Below are 20,514 nucleotides of genomic sequence, written 5' to 3'. Positions count from 1 at the left end.
GTGTGTGACCATGGCATTACTGTTCAACTTTCCATTAAAGTTCATCTAGTGGCCGGGCTCTGGTGGCTCAAGCCTGTAATCCTAGCTACTCAGGAGGCTGAGATCTGAGGATCATGGTTCAAAGCCAGCCCGGGCAGGAGAGACCGTGAGACTCCTATCTCCAATAAACCACCAGAAAACCGGAAGTGGCGCTGTAGCTCAAGTGGTAGAGCGCTCGCCTTGAGCTGAAGAGCTGAGGGACAGCGCCCAGGCCCAGAGTTCAAGCCCCACGACCGACAAAAAAAAAAAAAAAAAAAAAAAAAAAAGTTCATCTAGTGTGTTGAGTTACTTGTCTGTTCTTTCTTTATTCTGACTCCCTCATAACTCAGTTTCCTAAAAATAACTGTTGAAAATGGGTCTGGTCAAACAAATGCCTGGTTGCAATGCATAAAATATTCTAATTACCCTTTAAATACAGGTAGGACAAGAACTCATATTGTCCCCCTTGTCTCCATGATGGACCACAGATCCTGTCAGTACAGTGTGCCTGAAACTCTGCTTCCAAGGCAAGATGTCTTAGGGTAACAAGTCCTGAAGCACAGTCTCACTGTTGTCTCCCATGATCAATTAAAGCTACATCAGTTGGTTAAGTTCCTGTCCCATAATGTTAACTTCACCCCATGCCTTGCTAGGCAGGGTAGAAGTCGAGTCCCTGGGAAATATATCTGGGTAGAGTGAAAGCCAGGCATTTGAGGAGATGTGAAAGTTCCACCTCTCAGAATTGCTACAGCTGATATCCAGTAGTATTGTGGGGCACATTTTCTTCAGGCTTTTCTGAACAAATAGAGCTGAACCTGTGTTAGGAAAAAGAAAATACCGACAGGCCCAACTTGGTCTTCAACATAGGAGGGGCAGACAAACCGTCCAGCAGGATAGAATATTATGCAAGTTGGTGGAGTAGGGTTCAGGTTTATCTTGGTCTTAACAAGCAAACAGAAAATACGAAGCATAATATGGTCTCTTGGGGGCCCAGAGGGGCCAAGGGCGTGTGCTCTTGGTCAGGCTCAGAATAGAACGCTCTGCGTCCGGCAGGGAACTTTTCTGATAAGACCAGGTTGGAATGACTCACAGTCAAGCACGAGAGCACTCACCTGGTGTTTTGCTTGACCTGGGAGAAAAAGGCGTCTTCAATCCTTTCACCCTAGTATTTCAAAAAGTAGGAACTCTTCAACTGGAACTCCAGGTTTACATAGATGTCTTCAGGATTCAAGGAGGAGTTCCTGGTGACATTAAGGCCAAGGACATTTGAATTCATTTAGCAAGATGGCATGGGAAAATTGGACCGCTCCTGATATTATTCTAGCAGGAAAAGGGGGGAAGAGCATGTGTTCTAAAAAGCTTGTAATTTCACCTCGAAAAATACTACGTTGTATAGGACCACAAATTAAAAGTTCAGAAGTGGCTTTCTTGCTATGCAAGAGTGCAGATATCAGTTCTAAAATCTCTCATTCTTGGGATTGGAAAATATTTTTAATTGGGTGTTGTGAATTAAATCACATGGAGACTAGTATTAAAATAGTTAAAAGAAAAAAATAGTAAAAAAAAAAAAAAAAGAGAGAGAGAGAAGAGAATTGTCAGAGAACCTTGCTAAAAATTTCCTGCTTTGGTCTGGTGGTTTGGCTCCTGTTGAGTAAAAGAGGAACTGCTTTGGTCTTAAATAGGTTTCTTTACATGATGGGAGTAAGACACACCCTAGACTCTTCCGGAAATAGCAGAGGGTGTGGGTATATTTTGAGATTTCTTGTGTACCCTTCACCACATTTCAAAGTCACCTTATGTAAATATATTTTACCCTATTTAAACTAGCCAATATTGAGCAAATTGTGAACCTGAGCTTGGCCAATCTGAGCAGAGGGGCAGGGCCTGAGGCAGTCAGGATAAATAGGGGAGCAGCCTGCCTGTTCTATGTGTTTGCTTGACGATTTTTGGTTGATGGTACACCTAGAAATATTTTCTGTCTTGCTGAGACAATCCTTTATTCTCTTTCTTTCTTTTCTTTCTTTTTCTTTTTTCTTTCTTTCTCCTGTCCTTTATTTCTTTCTTTTTCTTCCTTTCTTTTTCTTTTTCTTTTCTTACCATTATTTTATTTTATTATAGAGGTGATGCACAGAAAGGTTATAGTAACAAACAAAAGGTACCAAGTATATTTCTTTTCCTAAGGTGTTATCCCCTCCCTTTCTCCTGCTTTCGGTTCTCGAGACTGCCCCCTCCCATGTTGTAAAGCTCATTTCTAACACAGTGTCTAGTGAGTATCACTGTTGCATTGCTTCCCCCTTGGTTGATCTATGATTCCACTTCCCTTTTCCAAATCAGATAAACTTTGATACTCCAATGGTTGTTCGGAGCATAGTTATAACAAGGACAAACACAACTTGTACCAGAAATTCACTGAAAGCAACAGTAAAAGGGTGGGGCCTTGTTTTTAATCTCAATTCCAATTGATATGGAAATGAATTGCACACCCTTCTCTACACACCCTTCTCTAAGCCCTCCCACCCCAAGTGTAAAAAAATGGAACTAGGGAATCAAGCTATTCCGCACATCCCACCGCCTTGCCATGGACAGCACTTGGAGAGAGCTTGCCAGTGGTGAGGACCAGAGCAGGAGAATCAGCTCTCTCCATCCTCTTTGTTTGGAAAGATGGAGTGGGACATTGCCCAAGCCTTCCAGGAAGAGTTGAGATGCCCCATCTGCATGGAAACCTTTATCGACCCAGTCACCATCCACTGTGGGCACAGTTTGTGTCGACCGTGTCTGCGCCTCCTCTGGGAAGAAGCTGAGACTCCAGCCAGGTGCCCTGTGTGCAGGCAACCCTCTCAGCAAGAAGAGCTCAAAACCAACATTGCCCTACAGAGTCTGGTGTCCATCAGCCGACAAATCAGCCTTCGACAATTCCTGAGCTCCGAGGAGCATACATGCTGCACACACAAGGAGACCAAGCAGATGTTTTGTGAAGTGGACAAGAGCCTGCTGTGTCCTCACTGCTCCCCGTCTCGGGAACATGAGGCTCACAGACACCAACCTGTCGACTGTATTGCTGCAGACAAACGGAAGATTATTTTAAAGGAAATGGACACTATATGGGAGAAGATACAAGAAAACCAGAGCAATATATACGAGAAGAGGAACATCATCAACCAGTGGGTTTGGTACATGAATCTACACAGGGAGATGACCAAAGATTTTTATTCAGCACTGCATCTGGGTCTCCAGGAGGAGGAAATACGACTTTCGGAGATACTCAAAGAGAAAGGAAGAGTCATCTTTCTGCAACTCAGGACAATGGAAACCCAAATGCTTCAGAAAAGCAGTAACCTCAGAAACATATATCAGGAGCTGATGAAAACCTACCAAAAGCTAGACCTGGAACTCCTGCGGCATTTAGAAGACACCCTGGAAAGATGCGAGAGTGCCTTGCTCTTCATGCCCCAGCTGAAGAAGCCAGAGCTCAGCCCTCCTCCCATTCCTAGATTGATGGATAACCTCAACCATTATCGAGTGGAGATCACCTATTGTCATTTGATTCAGAATCATGAAGAATCCAACTATGTTGCTCTTTCAGGAATCCAAGAGTTCAGCTCTGGGAAACATTACTGGGAGCTCAGTGTCCAAGGCTTCTCCACCTGGGCTGTGGGCGTCTTCAGAAATTCAGCAATAGGGAGCAACCTTTTTCTGAATGAATCTGAGGACATTGTTCTTCTTTTCTCTGGCAAGGGGAACATTCATTATAGTATCTTTACCACCGCTCCATTGCTTCCTCACTTTATAGAGAGACCAGTGGGCCGCATTGGTGTGTTTCTTGATCTCGAAAATGGAAATGTGAGTTTTGTGAATGCTACTAAGAATTCCTTTATCTGGAGATACCCAACTAACTCCTTCCAGTATCCTGTCAAGCCTTGTTTTTTCTCCTGGTAACCCATAATCATAAGTAAAGAGCTTTTATTTCCTTTTTTTTTCTTTCTTTTTTTTTCTTGGTTGTGGAGATTGAATTCTGGGCCTGGGCACTATCCCTGAGCTCTTCCGCTCAAAGTGAGTGCTCTACCGCTTGAGGCACAGAGTCATTTCTGGTTTTCTAGTGGTTTATTGGAGATCAGGGCCTCTCGGACTTTCCTGACAGGGCTGGCTTTGAACTGTGAGTCTCAGATCTCAGCATTCTGAGTAGCTAGGATTACAGACATGAGCCACCTGTGACCAGCTAGTAAAGAGACTTCCTATGTGTTGGGAACTCTCTATACCAGAGAACCCTTCTCAACTGAAGCAAATAACTTATGCTGTTCTTATTTGTCTTTGTAATGTAATTACATTTTTGTTATGAAATATAGAGTTAAAATAAAATGCAAGATGTAAAAATGTTAGTGCATGCATGTTTAATTTTGATTCTGACATATGATAAACACTATAATAAACAGTGGATGGCACAATGAAACTTGGCTTATAAGTAGCTTATTTCTTAATTGTTTCATCTTCATCTCTAACACCAGTAGCTAGGAGTTTCCATATTCCCTCTGCATTTCCACAAATGATATTACTTCCCTGAAGAACAAAAGCAGAGTTGGCATGACATCTTTCTGCAGACCATAGAGAAAATCTGGGCCATAAGACACTAGGCATTACCTATGTCTTCATGATGTCTCAAGAAAGAAGAAGTTCTGATGTTTCCCAAGCAAAGAGATTAGTTAAAGGAAGAGCCATCTTATTGCTTTAAAGATAGCATCCATTTAAGCTACTGTGCCCACAAAACTCAGATTAATGGCATGAGGCAGATATTCAGGAGGGAATGAAAAAGATAACTGGCTTATTGATTTTTGCAAGATTAAATCGAACACAGTACTAGAAATGAATCATACTAAATTTAGCTTGCTTACCTACAAAGCATCTCTTCACATCCAATCGTGTGTCACTGTGCTCAGTTTAACAAAGGCAAAACCCCCCTCAGTGCCAGGAATATTTAATTTCCTCCTTCAAGCCTATTAGGGTTCACTTTTTTTTTTTATAGGCAAGCCAGATTCCTGTAGTGAGATCATTTTTTAAAGTTTTCCTTTTGGTTATGGATAGAGGCTGTTTGGAGGGGTTGTGAGTTAAAGAAATGGAGAGAGTGGGTTTAATTGGGATACATTACATGTGTGTATGAGAGTATCGTTTCCCTTTCCCATCCCTTCCCATACTCCCCCCACCTCCACACACCCTATCCCCCCCCAAAGTTGTAAATTCGTTTTTCAACATAACGATTTGTACATCTCATTGTTGCAATGGGTCTACCTGTATCCTTATTTAAATGATTTGTTTTTTCCCTTCCCAAAATATTCATTTTTTAGAGTGGAGTAACTCCATAATATTTCTTCTGGCTAGTTTGTCTTCCTCATTGGTTATCTTAAAATTATAGAATTATTTACTTTTACATCTTAGAGAAAATTGAATTTAGCTTTTTATATATTAGATTCAGAATGAAGGTGACTTAAGGAAAAATGTTTTGTATTACTATAGGCCGCAAACAGTGTTAAGAAATTTGCTCACATTGTCAAATATGTTCATCACAAAATTATTTAGAGGATTTTTGTCATCATTGATTTGTTTCACTTTGGCAGAAGTGGGTTATAAACTCAGGGTCTTCCATTTGCTAAGCAAGCATTCCATCACTTGAGCTACACTGCCTGACCACCCTTGCTGTTTCTTTTTTTCTCTGTTTTTTTTTGTAAAGCTAGTGCTCAAATCCAGGGCCTCAGACATGCTAAGCAAGCACCATACCATTGAGATGTACCCCAGGCTCAAGCAAAGCAATCTTATCACATCCATACAGAAAGAAATCTGGTATTTTAGTACACCATGATGTCAGAATGAAGCAAGATCACAATAATATTAACAGGAGGATAAATCACTCAATGGTGATGTATCTATCTATCTATCTATCTATCTATCTATCTATCTATCTATCTATCTATCTTCCTGACCCTGGGGTTGAACTCAGGGGCTGGGTGCTGTCACAGCGCATCTTTGTGCTCAAAGCTAGCACGTGAGGCACAGTTCCATTTCTGGCTTTTACTGAGTTGTTTATTGGAGAATAGAGTCTCACAGACTTTTCCACCCCACTGTCTTTGAAATGAGATCCTCAGATATCAGCCTCATGAATAGCTGCAGGTGTGAGTCACCAGTGCCCTGCTTGGTGATTATATCTTTGTCAAGATGCGAATATGGATCAATTTAACCAGCAAAATTTATAAAACTGTTTTTATACAAACATTGGAGATATTTTCATTTTTCTATCAGATCATTTTGATTAAAAATATTCCTACACTAACCTGTAATTAAAAATTGTGTACATATTATTCTTGAGTCTCTTACTTAAATCTATAACTTTAGAAGGAATGACTCCAATCACTTGATCTTCTATGCTTTTCTGTTCATGCTTTTCTGTAGACAAGTACATGTTAAGACCAATTTTGTTCTCCAATTTACATATTATTCTTATAACCTTGAAAAATCAGTAGATAGCTCACTTGGTGCAAATTACATGCTTTTCTGAAATCTTTACCACTCATACCTCCATAAAGTAGAAGCTATATTGAAAACTAATGCAAGCTAAATGGTTTAGGCATTAACAAAGTTTCAGTCAACCAAGAAATCAGACAAGGATATAGCAACATAGTAAGTCTGAAATTTATTTTAAATAAATATGGTAGATATTCTTTTCCTACAGGTATGAAAATGAAACAATAAAGCTTATTGAGGTTTGTTTGTAAAGCTGGGAGAATGGATGAAGGAAAAAAAAATGGAAAGGAGAAAGCTAAACAAGGTACACTCTATGCACATATGGACATATCAAAATGAATGCCCATGCATAATGAGCCAATAGATTACATACAATATAATTAATAATGTACTATGGGCTAATAGATGCTCAAAATGTGAAAATTTTTATTGTATTTTTAGGTTGAAAATAATATAAGGTACAAGTGGAATTATCACTTAATTCTACATGATAACAGCCCAATTTTCCATTTACATATCATAATTTATTTTTCAGCTTGAGAGTAAATAAAACAATTAAATTAGTTAACCATGGGATCAGGCGACAAATTAACCAGGGATTAAATACTGGCTTTACCAGACAGCAACTGGGAGATTTCAGGTTCTCTGAGGCTACAATCTTCCATGAGGATCTACTTTGCAGCTTGACAAGCTGTTGAAAATGTTAAATTACATAATAATTACTTAGTACGGACACAATGAACACATTCTGTATTCATGAAGTAAATGTTAGTTTTAGTGGTACTAGAGTGAAATTTACTTAAGAGACCTATAAGAAATTGGTACAAACGAAAGCATTGTTTACACTTTTATCAAAGATGAGTCAATAAAGAGAAATCTGGCAACACGAATGTTCAACTTTCATGCTGTTTTCTGTTTCAGTCTACATTTTTATTGTGGTGTTCTCATTCCTCTCACAAAATTTCTGGTGTTTTTGACTAAGAGTGTTACCATTATACGTAATCGTTTCTACAAATATTAAATGTTGCCTCTTAAGCCATCATATTGTTGATGTTAATGTGGCCTTAATCACCTTCTTAAAACAGCTGCCTGAATCCTTCCGCCTTATATCTGAGTGATTGGACCATTAGTGGTAAAGAAGAAAGATGAGAGTTGATGCCAGTTTGGCTCTTGGTAGATCGTAGATTTTTTTGTTCCATGGGAAATCTAGAACAGAACTACCTGAAGTAAATAACAAAATATTTGCAAATTCTAGGGTATATTTAGGGGCTTATTAACTCGTTTTTAAAAATAGTTATTATGTGCATGGTTTTATTCATAGAATTTCAGTTACTTAAGAATGGAAGCCTTAAGTGAACTCAGCAAATAATTTGAGGAAAAAAACTTTTAATGATAGAAATTAAATTGGACAATCCTACATGAGACTAAAATGGATGGTTACATATTCAGAAAAAATGTTCAAGAAATGGACTCCCAGAAGAAGTGCTAGTTAAGTTGGGAAATGAAGGGAGATAAGCCAACCTATGTTGGAGAGAAAATCCAAATTGAAGATAACAGCAAAGGCAAAAAAAAAATCTCTGTCTTCGCAAAAGCCTTGCTCTGGAGGTATGTGGCCAAAAAGGGCTTGCCATTAAAGGAAGAAGAGTTAACAAGGAAGAAAAATAGAACATAATGCTCCTCAGAAAGCCACTGGATAATATTAAAGTAGAGAAAATTGTATTATCTAAATATTTGAGTCTTTTAAATAACACTAGCCGTCCTGTGGGGACATGACAGCTAGTGGTCAGAGTGCTGATAGGGGGCAAAAAGGTGGTTTTCATTTTCCTAGGGGTTCATACATTTTTGTATAAAAGTATGTTCACTTTTGCCAACAAAACCACACAGTAAATTCAAAACTAAGTAGATCAATGAATAGCTTCTCAATGTTTCTTCTAAATGCTCCTCCAGCTAGGGTGGAAGTAATAAGGAAGTTAAGTTGTTCTCCTGCATACCTAAAAGGCAGTAAAAGAAATGCACTTTCAGTGCAATAGTAATGGCAAAGCAATGTAAGTCCTGAGCCACATCATAGATGGGGGTACAGACTTCTGAATGTATTGATGTGTGAAGACTTGTTCATTTTGTGACATTATGTAGTCACTTCTGGACAGAATTTTAGTAAAATCCTTCTCTCCTCCCCTATCACATATCCTATTCTTGCTGCTCTTGGGGAGTTTTTAAAATCTGTTTTTGTTTTCTGCATGTGAAATTTCGCTATTTTAGGAAATCTAAATTCTTCCCCTGAATTACAGTCCCTTCTGCAGTTTTCAACTTTAATTGCTGACACACAAAGTAGATTTTTTTTAACACATAGCCTGGTCACTGGGACACCAGGTGTGTGTGACACCAAAATTATTGACTTAACCTCAGCAGATTCCTTCAGTGCTGTATTCATGAGGTGCTGAAAAAAACAATGGCTGTAATTTTTGTTTTAAAGAAAAATGTATACATTCCCTCTTACTTTGAATGAACACTTCTTTTTTCGGTCCAGTAGTGGGGGCTGAACTCTGGGTCTGGGCGCTGTCCCTCAGCTCTTCAGCTCAAGGCTATCACTGTACCATTTGAGCCACAGCGCCACTTCCGGCTTTTTTCTTTTTGCTTATGTAGTGCTGATGAATCGAAACCAAGGCCTCAGGCATGCAAGTCAAGCAACCTACCACTGAGTCCCCTTCCCAGCCCCGAATGAACACTTTTGAAAGGACTTGGAATAAGAATTATTTTCAATCTGCACTTCATTCATTCACTCATCATCACACAATTAATTTTGAGGTGATGGGAGGAAACCATTGTTATTGGTTTTAGTCATGAAGGACGTGGGTGATAGGCAGCAGGACATTTCTGGTTCTGGAAGGATGTCCCATCCACAGGTTTCCTGAAGAGAAGTAACTCTAGATTTCTAGAGTAATCTAGGGTGACCACTTACAAGAAATGGACACTTGAACCAGAGGGTAGGAAATATATTTTAGTCTGAAGAAAATATCTGGAAGATTGCAAAGAAGTTGATATCAGCAGATTCTAAATGAGAAGGCGGAGAAGATTCAAAGAGCAACAAGGAAGCACACATCGAATTCAACATAATTTTATGTTAAATTCTTGGATGAGACATTAAATCATGGATATTTCTGAAGTCAAACTCCTATTATAACTCACATTTTAGCCTGATTATGTCGCAAATGTGGTTCATTAAAAAAGTTTTTCCCCTTATTTTAAAATTGACAGCATATTTTTGTTTACTATATAAGGGAGGCAAATTTGATTCAGAAAGCAAATCCATATTAATTGTGTCCACACAGAATCCTTCACCTATGTAGTATTCGATTGGTTCAAAGCTCTTTCTTTTATCTGTGTTGGTTGATGCTTGAGTCCTGGAAGGGTGCTATCTTGTGAACCTGCACTATTTGGATTCCATCAGTGAAAACACTTTAATTCCATTTGTCTGGGCTGACTTGACAGGATGAAGTCATCCATTAGACCCTCAGGTCTGTCCTGTAGAATGACACTCTTCCCAGTGGAGTGGTTCCTTAACACTTCAACTATAGATGAAATCCTGTCACCAGAGCTTGTGTTCCCCCTAGAATTCTCTGCCTCGTTGCTTATTTTAAATGGAGTAGAATGGAATCACAAGCACTCTTTATGTCCCTTGTTTTCCTCTTGCCTAATACATGGCAAGAAAATTCCCCTATCTCTGTGCGACAGGGTGAAGAGAAGAAATCTACTACTGCAGGATTCTCCAGCTTCTTTGTATGTTGGTGAATTGCTATCCAATTTCACAAAGGAAGTTCATAACATGATTATGTCTTAAATCACCACTGCCAGTCACACCTTTTCTATGCTTTCATAGCCATAAGAAAACCATCTTCATTATGAGAAGTCAAAAGAGCATTGGGGAGCAGGGCAGCTCACTGGATACACTTGAAAGATGATTGTTAAGGTAACATCTGGTCCTAGTTTTCATGCTAAATGTATTTTTACATTCACTGGAGGAGACACCACTGGCAGCATTCAGTGTAATTTATCTAAATCTTTAATTCTCTGTTTTATTCAGGAACAGAAATATATTTGCTTTCTAAAGAGCATCGAGAATAATGTTAAGGGATTCTATATTTCTTTGGGCCTGGCTAATTTCACTTACTATGCTTTTTTTCTAAGTCTTTTTTTTTCCAGTGTCATTCTTTCTGATGGAAGCATATAATTCCATTGTATGTATATATATATATATATATATATATATATATATATATATATATATATATATATATATATATATATACCACATTTTCTTGATCCATTCATCTACTGAGGGGCATCTGTGTTGGTTCCATATCTTAGCTATGGTTAATAATGTTGTGATAAATATAGTTGTGATGGTAGATTTAGTATGGCCTTGTTTGTGATCATTTGAGTAAATGCCCAAGAGTGGGATTGCTGATCATAAGGGAGCTCTATGTGTAGTCTTTTGAGGAAACTCCATACTACTTTCCAACTTGGTTGAACAACTTTACACTCCCACCAACAATGCAGTAGGGCTCCCTTTTAGCCACATCCCCTCCAGCATCTGTTGTTAGGAGATTTTTGATTATAGTCATTTTAACTGGGATGAGGTGGAATCTCATCCAAATGTTTGGATTTGCATTTCTTCTATGGCCAGAGAAATTTAGCATTTTTTCATGTGTCTATTGTCTATTCTTATTTCTTCTTCAGCTAAGTCTCTCTTTAAGTATTTGCCCACTTATTACTGTGGTGGTTGTTTCGTTGAGGATTTGTTTTGAGGGGATTTAAATTTTTGAGTTCCAAGTATATTTTAGATATTAGACCCTTGTCTGTTGTATGGAAAGTGAAGATCTTCTCCTAGTCCATTGGCTTTCTACTGATCTTGCTAACTATGTCCTTTGCCATACAAAAACTCTGCAATTTAATACAATCTCATTGTTCGATTTTTCATTGACTTGTGTTTCTGGGTCTTTACTAAGAAAATTCTTTGGCTTGTGCCAAGGAGGTCTAGAGTTTCTCCTATTCCATTCTGTAATGTTTTCAGGGTGTCTGCTTCAGGTGTTTCTTAATGGCATCTATGTTCAACTATTTTTCTTAAGATTCTTCAACAAAGAAGCCTTAAAGAAAGTCTAAAGTCTCTTGACTAAAGCCCTTCCCCTCACAATGACTTGAATATAGATTATTAATCTCAAATTATTGAGGAAAATTGCTCATTGTTTTGCTTATTTATTAAAACAAGTGATGTATACTAAGACTTTACTTCAGTCTAGGTCCTGGACCTCTTGGACAATAAGGATGATTTCTTGGTACTAAACAGAATTAATAAAAAAAAAATCTAGTGATTACCTACAAAATATGGGCCAACTATGACATTTCTAGGAAGTACACAGAATGGTACAGAATTTTCACGTTGACACCACAAGGATCTGTGTGCGTTGTTTTTAATTTCCTAGTTAATTTTCTTGGTTAATTTGTCTCTCATTAATACTTATCCACTTAAAATTCTTACTCTTTAAAATTCAGTGTTTCAGTTTTTATTACACCTGACATAGATTCAATATATTGAACACTATTTTTAAGAAGAAAGAAGAAAGCGACCATTTTCCTAGAAAATTCATGTATGTTTATTGTCTATGCATGTACTTTATAGTTTTTTTACAAATGCTTTATCATGTTTTATGATTCTTATACTGCTTTTCTAATGTAACATCCTAACATTTCCCAATATTATGCTTTCATGCACTTGATTGAATTTCCTTTTGCAAATTTAATTTTGCAAACCCAACCCCATTCTTGTTAATATGATGATTAGTGATGGTAGGAATAGTTTTGCATATGTAATGTGCATTTGAATGTCTCCTTGTAAGAAATTATGTTCAAATGTATTATCTGTAATTTTTAATCAAATTATTTCATTCTTTTTGCTATTGGGTTGTAGGAGTTGTTTATGTGTATTGGACATGAATGTATATTATGTGTTAAATAATTATACATATTTTTATCATTGCGTAAGTCATATTTTTCATGTTGATTGCTGCCTTAGATGTGCAGAAGTTACATTAGTTCCACTTAGTCCCATCTGACTATTTTGCTTTTGTCTCTGCTTTAAGTGTCATACAAAAGAAATCACTGTCAGCATTGATGATAATGAGCTTTTCCTCCATGTGGCTTTTCTCTAAGAGTTTACAGGTTTTGTGTTTGGTTAGTTTTTATTTTGAGTTGACTTGTGTTTATGATAGGTGATAGGATCAAATTTTATTTTTTTATCAAATGGATATCCAACCTTCCCAGCAAAAATTGTTGAAGAGATAGAGATTTCCTTGTTCTTGGCACTCTGGTTGAAGACCAGGTTTATAAATTAACACCTATCTTCAATGCAATCATTTATTAATCCAGCAGATGACATAATTGTATCAGTGGACGTGGCCTTGGCCTGAGAGTTACCTGAGAAGTGGGATAATGTTCCTTTGAAGTCTTCTTCCTAGACTAGTCTCTTGCATTTGTCAAATTTTATCATCCAAGATTGCCTTCTTTCCAAACCTCAACAGTGTCACCAATCAGCTTTGCCTTTGTTGCTCATTTTATCCAGTTGGCCCAGGGGATAATCCCAGAGCAAGGATTCTTTTGCTTCAAATATTGTGCTTGATGGGACTGGGGGGAAGGGCATCAAGAAAATGTTGAAGACGGATCATATATACCTACCTTCTGTTTCAGAAAAAAAGGTTCTGTCAACATTGGTGCCCATAGTATAGTCAAGGACATACACAGTCTGATTAAGGCTTTGGGACCAGGTTAAGAATGCTGTTAATTTCAAGTTACTTTTTAATCAACTTTTTCCCAAGGAAATAAAATGTCAGAAATGTTAAAAGTAGACAGAGTTAATACAATTAATATGAAACAGACATTCCCAATAGAATATTTTATGGAATATAATTTCATCTGTCAATTCAAAAACAGCATCTATTTAAATAAACATATGCTTTGAAACTGGACATTATTAAATTTACCTGAGCACAAAATCGAAAATTTGGAGAGTCACTTGTAGTTCATATCATAATCCCTTCTTAGATGCTACAACTGAGAGGATTGCTATTTGAGACCCTGATGACACATCTTTCAGTTGTCCATCTCCAAAACAACCAACAAAATCTATGCTGGAGGTATAGATCAGGGGATGAAGTATCAGTCAAATAAGCAAACCAAATGAATATATAGCGCTAAGTTCAAACCCCAGTAATAGCAAAAAGAAAACATAAAACTCAAAACTAGGGGAAGAAAGTTTTAAAATTCCGAAGAATGTTTTCATAAAAATGCACTCTCTTTAAATACTTTGTCATTCTATCTTCTCAAAGATCAAGTTACAGACAGAAGTTTAAAAAACACAGGAATGGCTCCAAACTTCTCTACTTCCTCCCATATAGCAAGTAAGTAATAATTAAAGCAAGAAAAGGTTAAGTTACATACAGATATTTTTAGACACAAGTCAAACAAAGTTGAGAAAGGAGAATAAAGTTTAAGTTACATAAGATAAAAAGTTCCAGAAACCAGTGGTCTAATATTTTGCTTCTAATGTACAATATGATACTGCACATTGAAAAAAAATGCTGAGAATAGATTTTATGTTGTGTTCTTATCACAATTAAAGAGAGAACATTAAATACTGTACTTTAAAAATCATTATTTTAAAGTATATTTCTATGGTAAATAAAAAATGAAGGAAATATTATAAAAAGTTTTAACTTGTCACATTTAAGTAGTTTAATAAGGACATTAATAATCAGGAATATATGAAAGCCTTTTGTAGTATTTATTCCTCAAAAATATTTTCATTAGAATTTGAAAGGCACAGCTGTTTTTGTATAAAGGATATCTGAGATAAAATGTACCTCAACAATAATTAATGTTTAAGGTATTTGATTAGCTTTTGGGTTACACGTAGAACCATGTGTGTGTGTGTGTGTGTGTGTGTGTGTGTGTGTGTAAAAATATTGAACAGTATAATGCAAAGTTTTCATTATTGTGTGACAGGTTATACATGTTTAAGTTCCTATTATTTGCAAGTATCATGATTCTTCTTTGTTGTCATTGCTGATGTTGTTGTTCATAGGGTTTGAACACTGGACCTGGGTGTTGTCCCTGAGCTCTTAGCTCAAGGCAAGGACTCTACCACTTGAGTCACAGCACCACTTCTGATTTTCTGGTGATTAATTGGAGATAAGAGTCTCATGGATGTTCCTGCCAAGGCTGGCATTGAACAGTGATCTTCAGATCTCAGCTAGGATTACATACGTGAGCCACTGACACCTGGCTATGATTCTGACTTTTAAAAAATATTTTTATCTTTAAATAGTTAAACAAAAGAGTTGCCATAATTGAGACACAAGAGGTTTTCATCTTTGTTGCGGTTGTTTTTAATGTACTTACAATGTATTATGTGATTTTTTTGTTTCTTTTGTATGTTCTTCCCCCATGATATAACTCGTATTTGATTCCAGTGCCCTGTTTCTTGTAAATACATCTTTCTAATTTGGGAAGGGGAAGGGAAATAACAAAATGCTGAAACAAGGAGACAGGTTGACCTATTGTAACAATGGGATGTACAAGACACTATGTTGAAAACAAACTTTACAACTTTGGTATTGGGGGAGGGAGGAGTTGGGGAGGTGGGGCGAGAAGGGATAGCAGGGGAAAACAAAGGAGAGGACAACAATGATCAATATGAAGTGTACTCATTACCTTATTCATGTAACTGTAATCCCTCTCTATAGTAACTTTACAATAAAAAAGTAAAAAAAACAATGAATGCACCCATTACCTTACTCATGTAACTGTAACTCCTCTGTACATCACTTTTACAATTAAAATTTTAAAAACCTTAAAAATACAAACTTAAACAAGCACATGAAAAATTACAAAAGATAAAAAATGTTGTATTTTCTCTTCCCCTCCCTGAATTAGAGAAGCATATATACAAGATGCAGGACACTGACATCAAATAGAGTGAAAATAGGAAGTATAACATGGGGAAGGAACATACAAAGCAACAACAAAAAATCACATGGTACATTACAATATATTAGAAAGTAAAAAAGATATTTGTGTCCCTAATGGTTAAATAAGGATACAGGTTGACCTCTTGTAACAATGAGATGTACAAAACACTATGTTGAAAACGAATTTTACAACTTCAGCCTGGAGGGGTTCAGTATAAGTTATGCAGGTGGGATGAAAGGGATGATGGGGGAAAACAAAGGAGGAGGCAACAATGATCAATAAGAAATGTACTTACTTTGCTTATGTAACTGTAATCCTTCTGTACAGCATTTTTACAATAAAAATTGTACCCAAAAAAGAAAAGAAAAACAATGTTGCAAGGACATTACCATACAAAACAGTAACTTTTTTCTTTGTCTATGATAGAAGATAGTACAAATGATAATTTTGTTTTCATAAATCAGAAATACATATAAAAATTCTACATGTATGGTAGATTCATGAGAGATCTCAAAAAATATAGTTCCTTTGAAAGGCTAATTTAAATTTCAACAAAATAAATGCCAGGAAGTGATACTCAAGTGGGTGGGGAAGGGAAGTGAGAAGAAGAGGTTCTACTAATGAAGAGGAGAAGAGGGGGAGAAGACAGTCAAGTTTCCACTATATATCCTCATAAATTAAGAAGAGTACGGGAAGGAGTGAGTAGTGAAGGGATGAGTGAGAATGTTCAAAGCTGTGACACTGATCAAAAATTTATTGTATTCATAAACTGCTTTGTTAAATGGAACTCCTTTGTACAACTATTAAAAATAATTAAAAAGCAATACAAACAACAACAAAAGAAACTTGTTAATGGAACCATACCTTAGAATGCAGTCCATTAAATTTTAATTTCCCTCTTGCCTCCTTCCTGTCAGAACATTTGTTAAATTACTAAAATGATGCACAAGATTAAAAAGCAAGCAAAAATTTGTGCAGGCTAGCCTTGATATGTGATCTTATGGATTTCAGCTTCTCACAGGGCTAGATTTACAGGAATAAGCTACTGGTGCCCAGCCCATTTCCCTTTTGTGAACATGGCTGATCCCTATTTTTGCCACCTACCTTGATAGAACCATGTGGTTTGGACTATATATTCACCATGATGTGAGCTGAATATCCTTCTTTGTTTCATCATTTATCCAGCCACAAGCATTTTATTACCACAATTCAAACAGGACTGTGACTGTAATGGAAAAGTGTACATGACAAAGCAGCCAGAAGTATATGTCATGAACTTTAAAAAGTATTATTTGGGCAGCTCAGAAATCAAATAAAATGGAAATTTACCCAGAGAACAAAATAGGTCTTTCAAATAGTGAGAAACTCATGAGGTTTTAGCAACAAGAGGCAATAACGAGATTGTAGAAAAGGTTAAATAAAAAATATAAAAATTGATAACAGGAAATAAATAAAATCCTTTAGCTACATACTTTATACATAAGAAAATATTCCTTAAAAAGTGTGAAGACATTCAAGAAATTCCAGTGGAAATGAAGTACCCGATTTCAGTTGCCCTCTCACAGACCACTAGAGATCACAATCAATGCAAACAGCAAAGACGTTTATTAAAAGCTTGAGCTTGGTCCTCCACGCACTCTGTAACCGGTGACTCTAAGAGGCCCCTAGCACAAAAGTAGCACAGCTTTTATGGTATCAAACAAACAAGTCTAGGGGGTTTCCACACAAGCAAGTTCACAAGTTCAGTGGGTTGATCCCACTTAACTTTTTATGATGGAACAATTAGGCAACTGTTCTGTTCCTTAAGGGTGGGCAGGGTTGATGGTAACCTGCTTTTTTTTTTGAGAACTGTTCCTCATTCAGGGTTATTCTGAGGGCAGCACAGCTACAAGTCGGTGGGGTTAATCTTAAAATGGAGTCACTTTAGCTCTTCATTCCCTCCTCTTCTAGAGCATCGTGGACCAATCTTAGTCCCCTAATTGGCACAGTCTTTTATATTTACGGTTTGGTATTGGGATCTCAGAACCAAAAATGGACTGTCCTGATCTCTTTTTACAAGATCCAATTATGAGTAACAAAATTAACAGTACGAAAGGCCCGTACATTTTTTTTAATCCAGAGGATACCAATTTTTCCCAGTTGTTTCTAAAGCTTTCTTTATTACCCTTCTCTTTTTTACAATTCCTTGAGCTTGTTTGTGGCTAGAGTTTAACACTGACCATTTTTTCCTGTTGCTTGTGGAACTAAGTTATCTCAGAACAGCCACAAGGCACCACTGGGATACAGAAGCTTGCTAGGTTTTGAGGCTAACAGCAGGGCTGGGTCTCATTCCTTTTACTACCAGCATTGATAACACACTCAGAGTATTACCAAACCAGAGCCAAACAAGGCTGTGACTATAGAGTGGATTTCCAGTCACTATGCACTGAAGTGCCTGAGGCAAGCAAGACAGTGATATCTTTGCCCCCAATATCCACTGTGGGAATAGAGAGGGTTTTTGGATTTCACCAAAATGAAGGTCCCACAAGATCTGAGTTTTCCACTGGCATGCAGTCTCAGGTGATGGAGCCAGGCAGGAGGTCAGTCTTCTTTTACCATGGTGGGGGTGGTCTATGTGACAATGTAGATTTCCTCCAGGTGACTGTCAGGCTGTCTTTAAACTTTACCCATTAGGGTGTGCAGCAGCAGCAGCAGCAGAATCTCTCAGTGGGTCCAAGGGAGTGTCTCACCTCATGCTGGGCTGCAAATTCCTACACAGACTGGTTAAGGATACATTGCATAGGTTTGGCAGGCTTTGGACCCTTGGATTTTAAGACTGTTTAGACAATAGCCCAGGACAATTTACCAAAATTACGTTTTTTTTTTTTTAACTAACGGGATATTTTTGTAAACAGACACAAAAGGCTTAGTCTTGTAACTATCTCTGACAGATGCAATCTCCACACTTGCAAACCTGTTTTTATGCTTTTTTAAAAAAAATAATTATTTTATCTATTTTACCTTGTTTTCCAAAAATGACTCTGGACTCTTGGTTTTAAAAGGGGGCTTCTGTCCCACAGCTCCAGTATCCTTTTTTAAAAAAGTACTAAAACTTTTAAATACCCTCACATAATGTCATTTAAGAATCCCAAAACGAAATAAATTCACATATAATCACTCCAAAATGCTTCAAAAGAAGATGAAGTAAATTTTCTTCTACTTTTAAATTTATTCTGAAAGCCTTGTGCTGGCTGGCCACACCTGTAATCCTATCTACTTTGGATATCTATTCAGGAGCCTGAGATCTGTGGATAACTGTTGGAAGCCAATCAGGGCAAAGTAAATGTAAATCTGAGTGTGTTATCAATGCTGGTAGTAAAAGGGATGAGACCTAGCCCTGCTCTTAGCCTCAAAACATAGCAAGCTTCTGCATCCCAGTGGTGCCTTGTGGCTGTTCTGAGATAACTTAATTCCACAAGCAGCACATTTATTCAAAATACCTTCATATCAGTGTTCTGCATCAATTTCTTTGTTAACGATATTATATGGGTAAAATAGAGAAAATAAACTCTTCCATCTAAGAACATTTTTATACTTTTTATTGTAAAAATACTGTACAGAGGACATTTGCATGAGCAAATAATGAATACATTTCCTAACAAGCATTGTTACCTCCTCCTTTGTTTTCCCCCACCATCCCTTCCCTCCAAACTCCACAATACACTACCCTCCCCCTTCCCCTGCCTAAATTGTTAAGTTCATTTTTTAACAGAGTGTCTTGTACATCTCATTGTTACAAGGGGTCAACCTGTAACCCTATTTAAGCATTTTGTATTTCCCTTCCTCTCACCAAATTAGAGAAACGTATACACAGGATGTAGGTGTACCAACTCCAAATACAGTGAAAACAGGGGTATAGCGTGAGGGGGGGGAACATAAAGAGAAACAGTTAAATCACATCTCACATTATAAGTGTGTTAGAAACAAGAGCAAGAAAGAAAATAAAAACACTTGTGTCGCTATCTTGGGGTTCATTTCACTTAATAGCATCTTATCTGGTCATATGCACATAGCTTTTGATCTTTTCTGCTTATCCCAGACATATATTAGGTATTGAAAATAAGGGAAACCATGGGACGTATGTTTCTTTGGACTTGATTTACTTCACTTAATTTTTTTTCCAAGTCGTTCCAATTCCTAACAAATTGGGCCATGTCATTCTTTCTGATGGAGGCATAGAATTCCATTGTGTATATATACCACATTTTCATGATCCATTTATTTACAGAGGGCCAACGGGGTGGGCTCCATATCTTAGCTATGGTAAATAATGCTGCAGTAAACATAGTTGTGCTGGTAGTTTTAGTATGGTCTTGTTTGTAAATCCCCAAAAGTGGGATTGCTGGGTCACAGAGGAGCTTTATATGGAGTCTTTTGAGGAGCCTCCATACTGCTTTCCAAAATGGTAGAACAAGTTTACACTCCCACCAAGAATGCCATAGGGTCCCCTTGTGGCCACATCCTCTCCAGCGTCTGATGTTGTAAAAATATGAAAAGCTTCACGAATTTGCATGTCGACCTTGTGCAGAGGCCATGCTAATCTTCTCTGTATTGTTCCATTTTTTTAATGTGCTGCTGAATTGTGCACAGTACATTTTTATATGTAAACTGGAACTGATTTTCTTAAACTTCAAAAGAAGTAAATTCAAAAGAATTCTTGTGAAATTTTAGAACAATGTATTTCTTACATAAGCACACATTTAAGAATAGTCAAGATTCACATGTCAAAAACAAAATAATTCCAGATATTTGTTGTTCAAGAGATGTGTAGGAGGAGGAATTCAATTATTCTATACAAGGCACCTGTCACAATGAACACTGCAGCAAGTGTTCAGGTTTGTTAAAAAGTTTTAATGTTTTAGAGTATTTAATTTTGGGAATTTGCTTACATATGCCAAAATTAGGACTGTTTGGCAGGTCATAAAACTT

The 20,514-nt window shown here is 37.2% G+C and overlaps 1 protein-coding gene and 1 non-coding gene across 2 annotated transcripts; one reads left to right on the top strand and one right to left on the bottom strand.

Annotated features, from left to right (window-relative positions):
* Nucleotides 1–2,679: 2,679 nt before the first annotated feature.
* LOC122095770 (tripartite motif-containing protein 43-like) lies at nt 2,680–3,954 on the top strand. The gene has a single exon (XM_042666128.1). It carries the CDS (start codon nt 2,680–2,682, stop codon nt 3,952–3,954), a length of 1,275 nt encoding a protein of 424 aa, XP_042522062.1.
* A 16,114-nt stretch (nt 3,955–20,068) lies between these two features.
* On the bottom strand, nt 20,069–20,173 carry LOC122095794. The gene has a single exon (XR_006145203.1). It is a non-coding gene; the product is annotated as a U6 spliceosomal RNA (small nuclear RNA).
* Nucleotides 20,174–20,514: the final 341 nt, after the last annotated feature.

The sequence above is a fragment of the Dipodomys spectabilis genome, unplaced genomic scaffold (assembly GCF_019054845.1).
Source record: "Dipodomys spectabilis isolate Male_0828 unplaced genomic scaffold, ASM1905484v1 ptg000361l, whole genome shotgun sequence".
NCBI lineage: Eukaryota > Metazoa > Chordata > Mammalia > Rodentia > Heteromyidae > Dipodomys > Dipodomys spectabilis.
Note: the sequence above shows the minus strand (reverse complement) of the source record. Positions and strands in the feature narration are given on the sequence as shown.

Coding starts and splice junctions, on each gene's coding strand:
- LOC122095770 (XM_042666128.1), top strand. CDS start 2,680: ATGGAGTGGGACATTGCCCAAGCCTTCCAGGAAGAGTTGAGATGCCCC.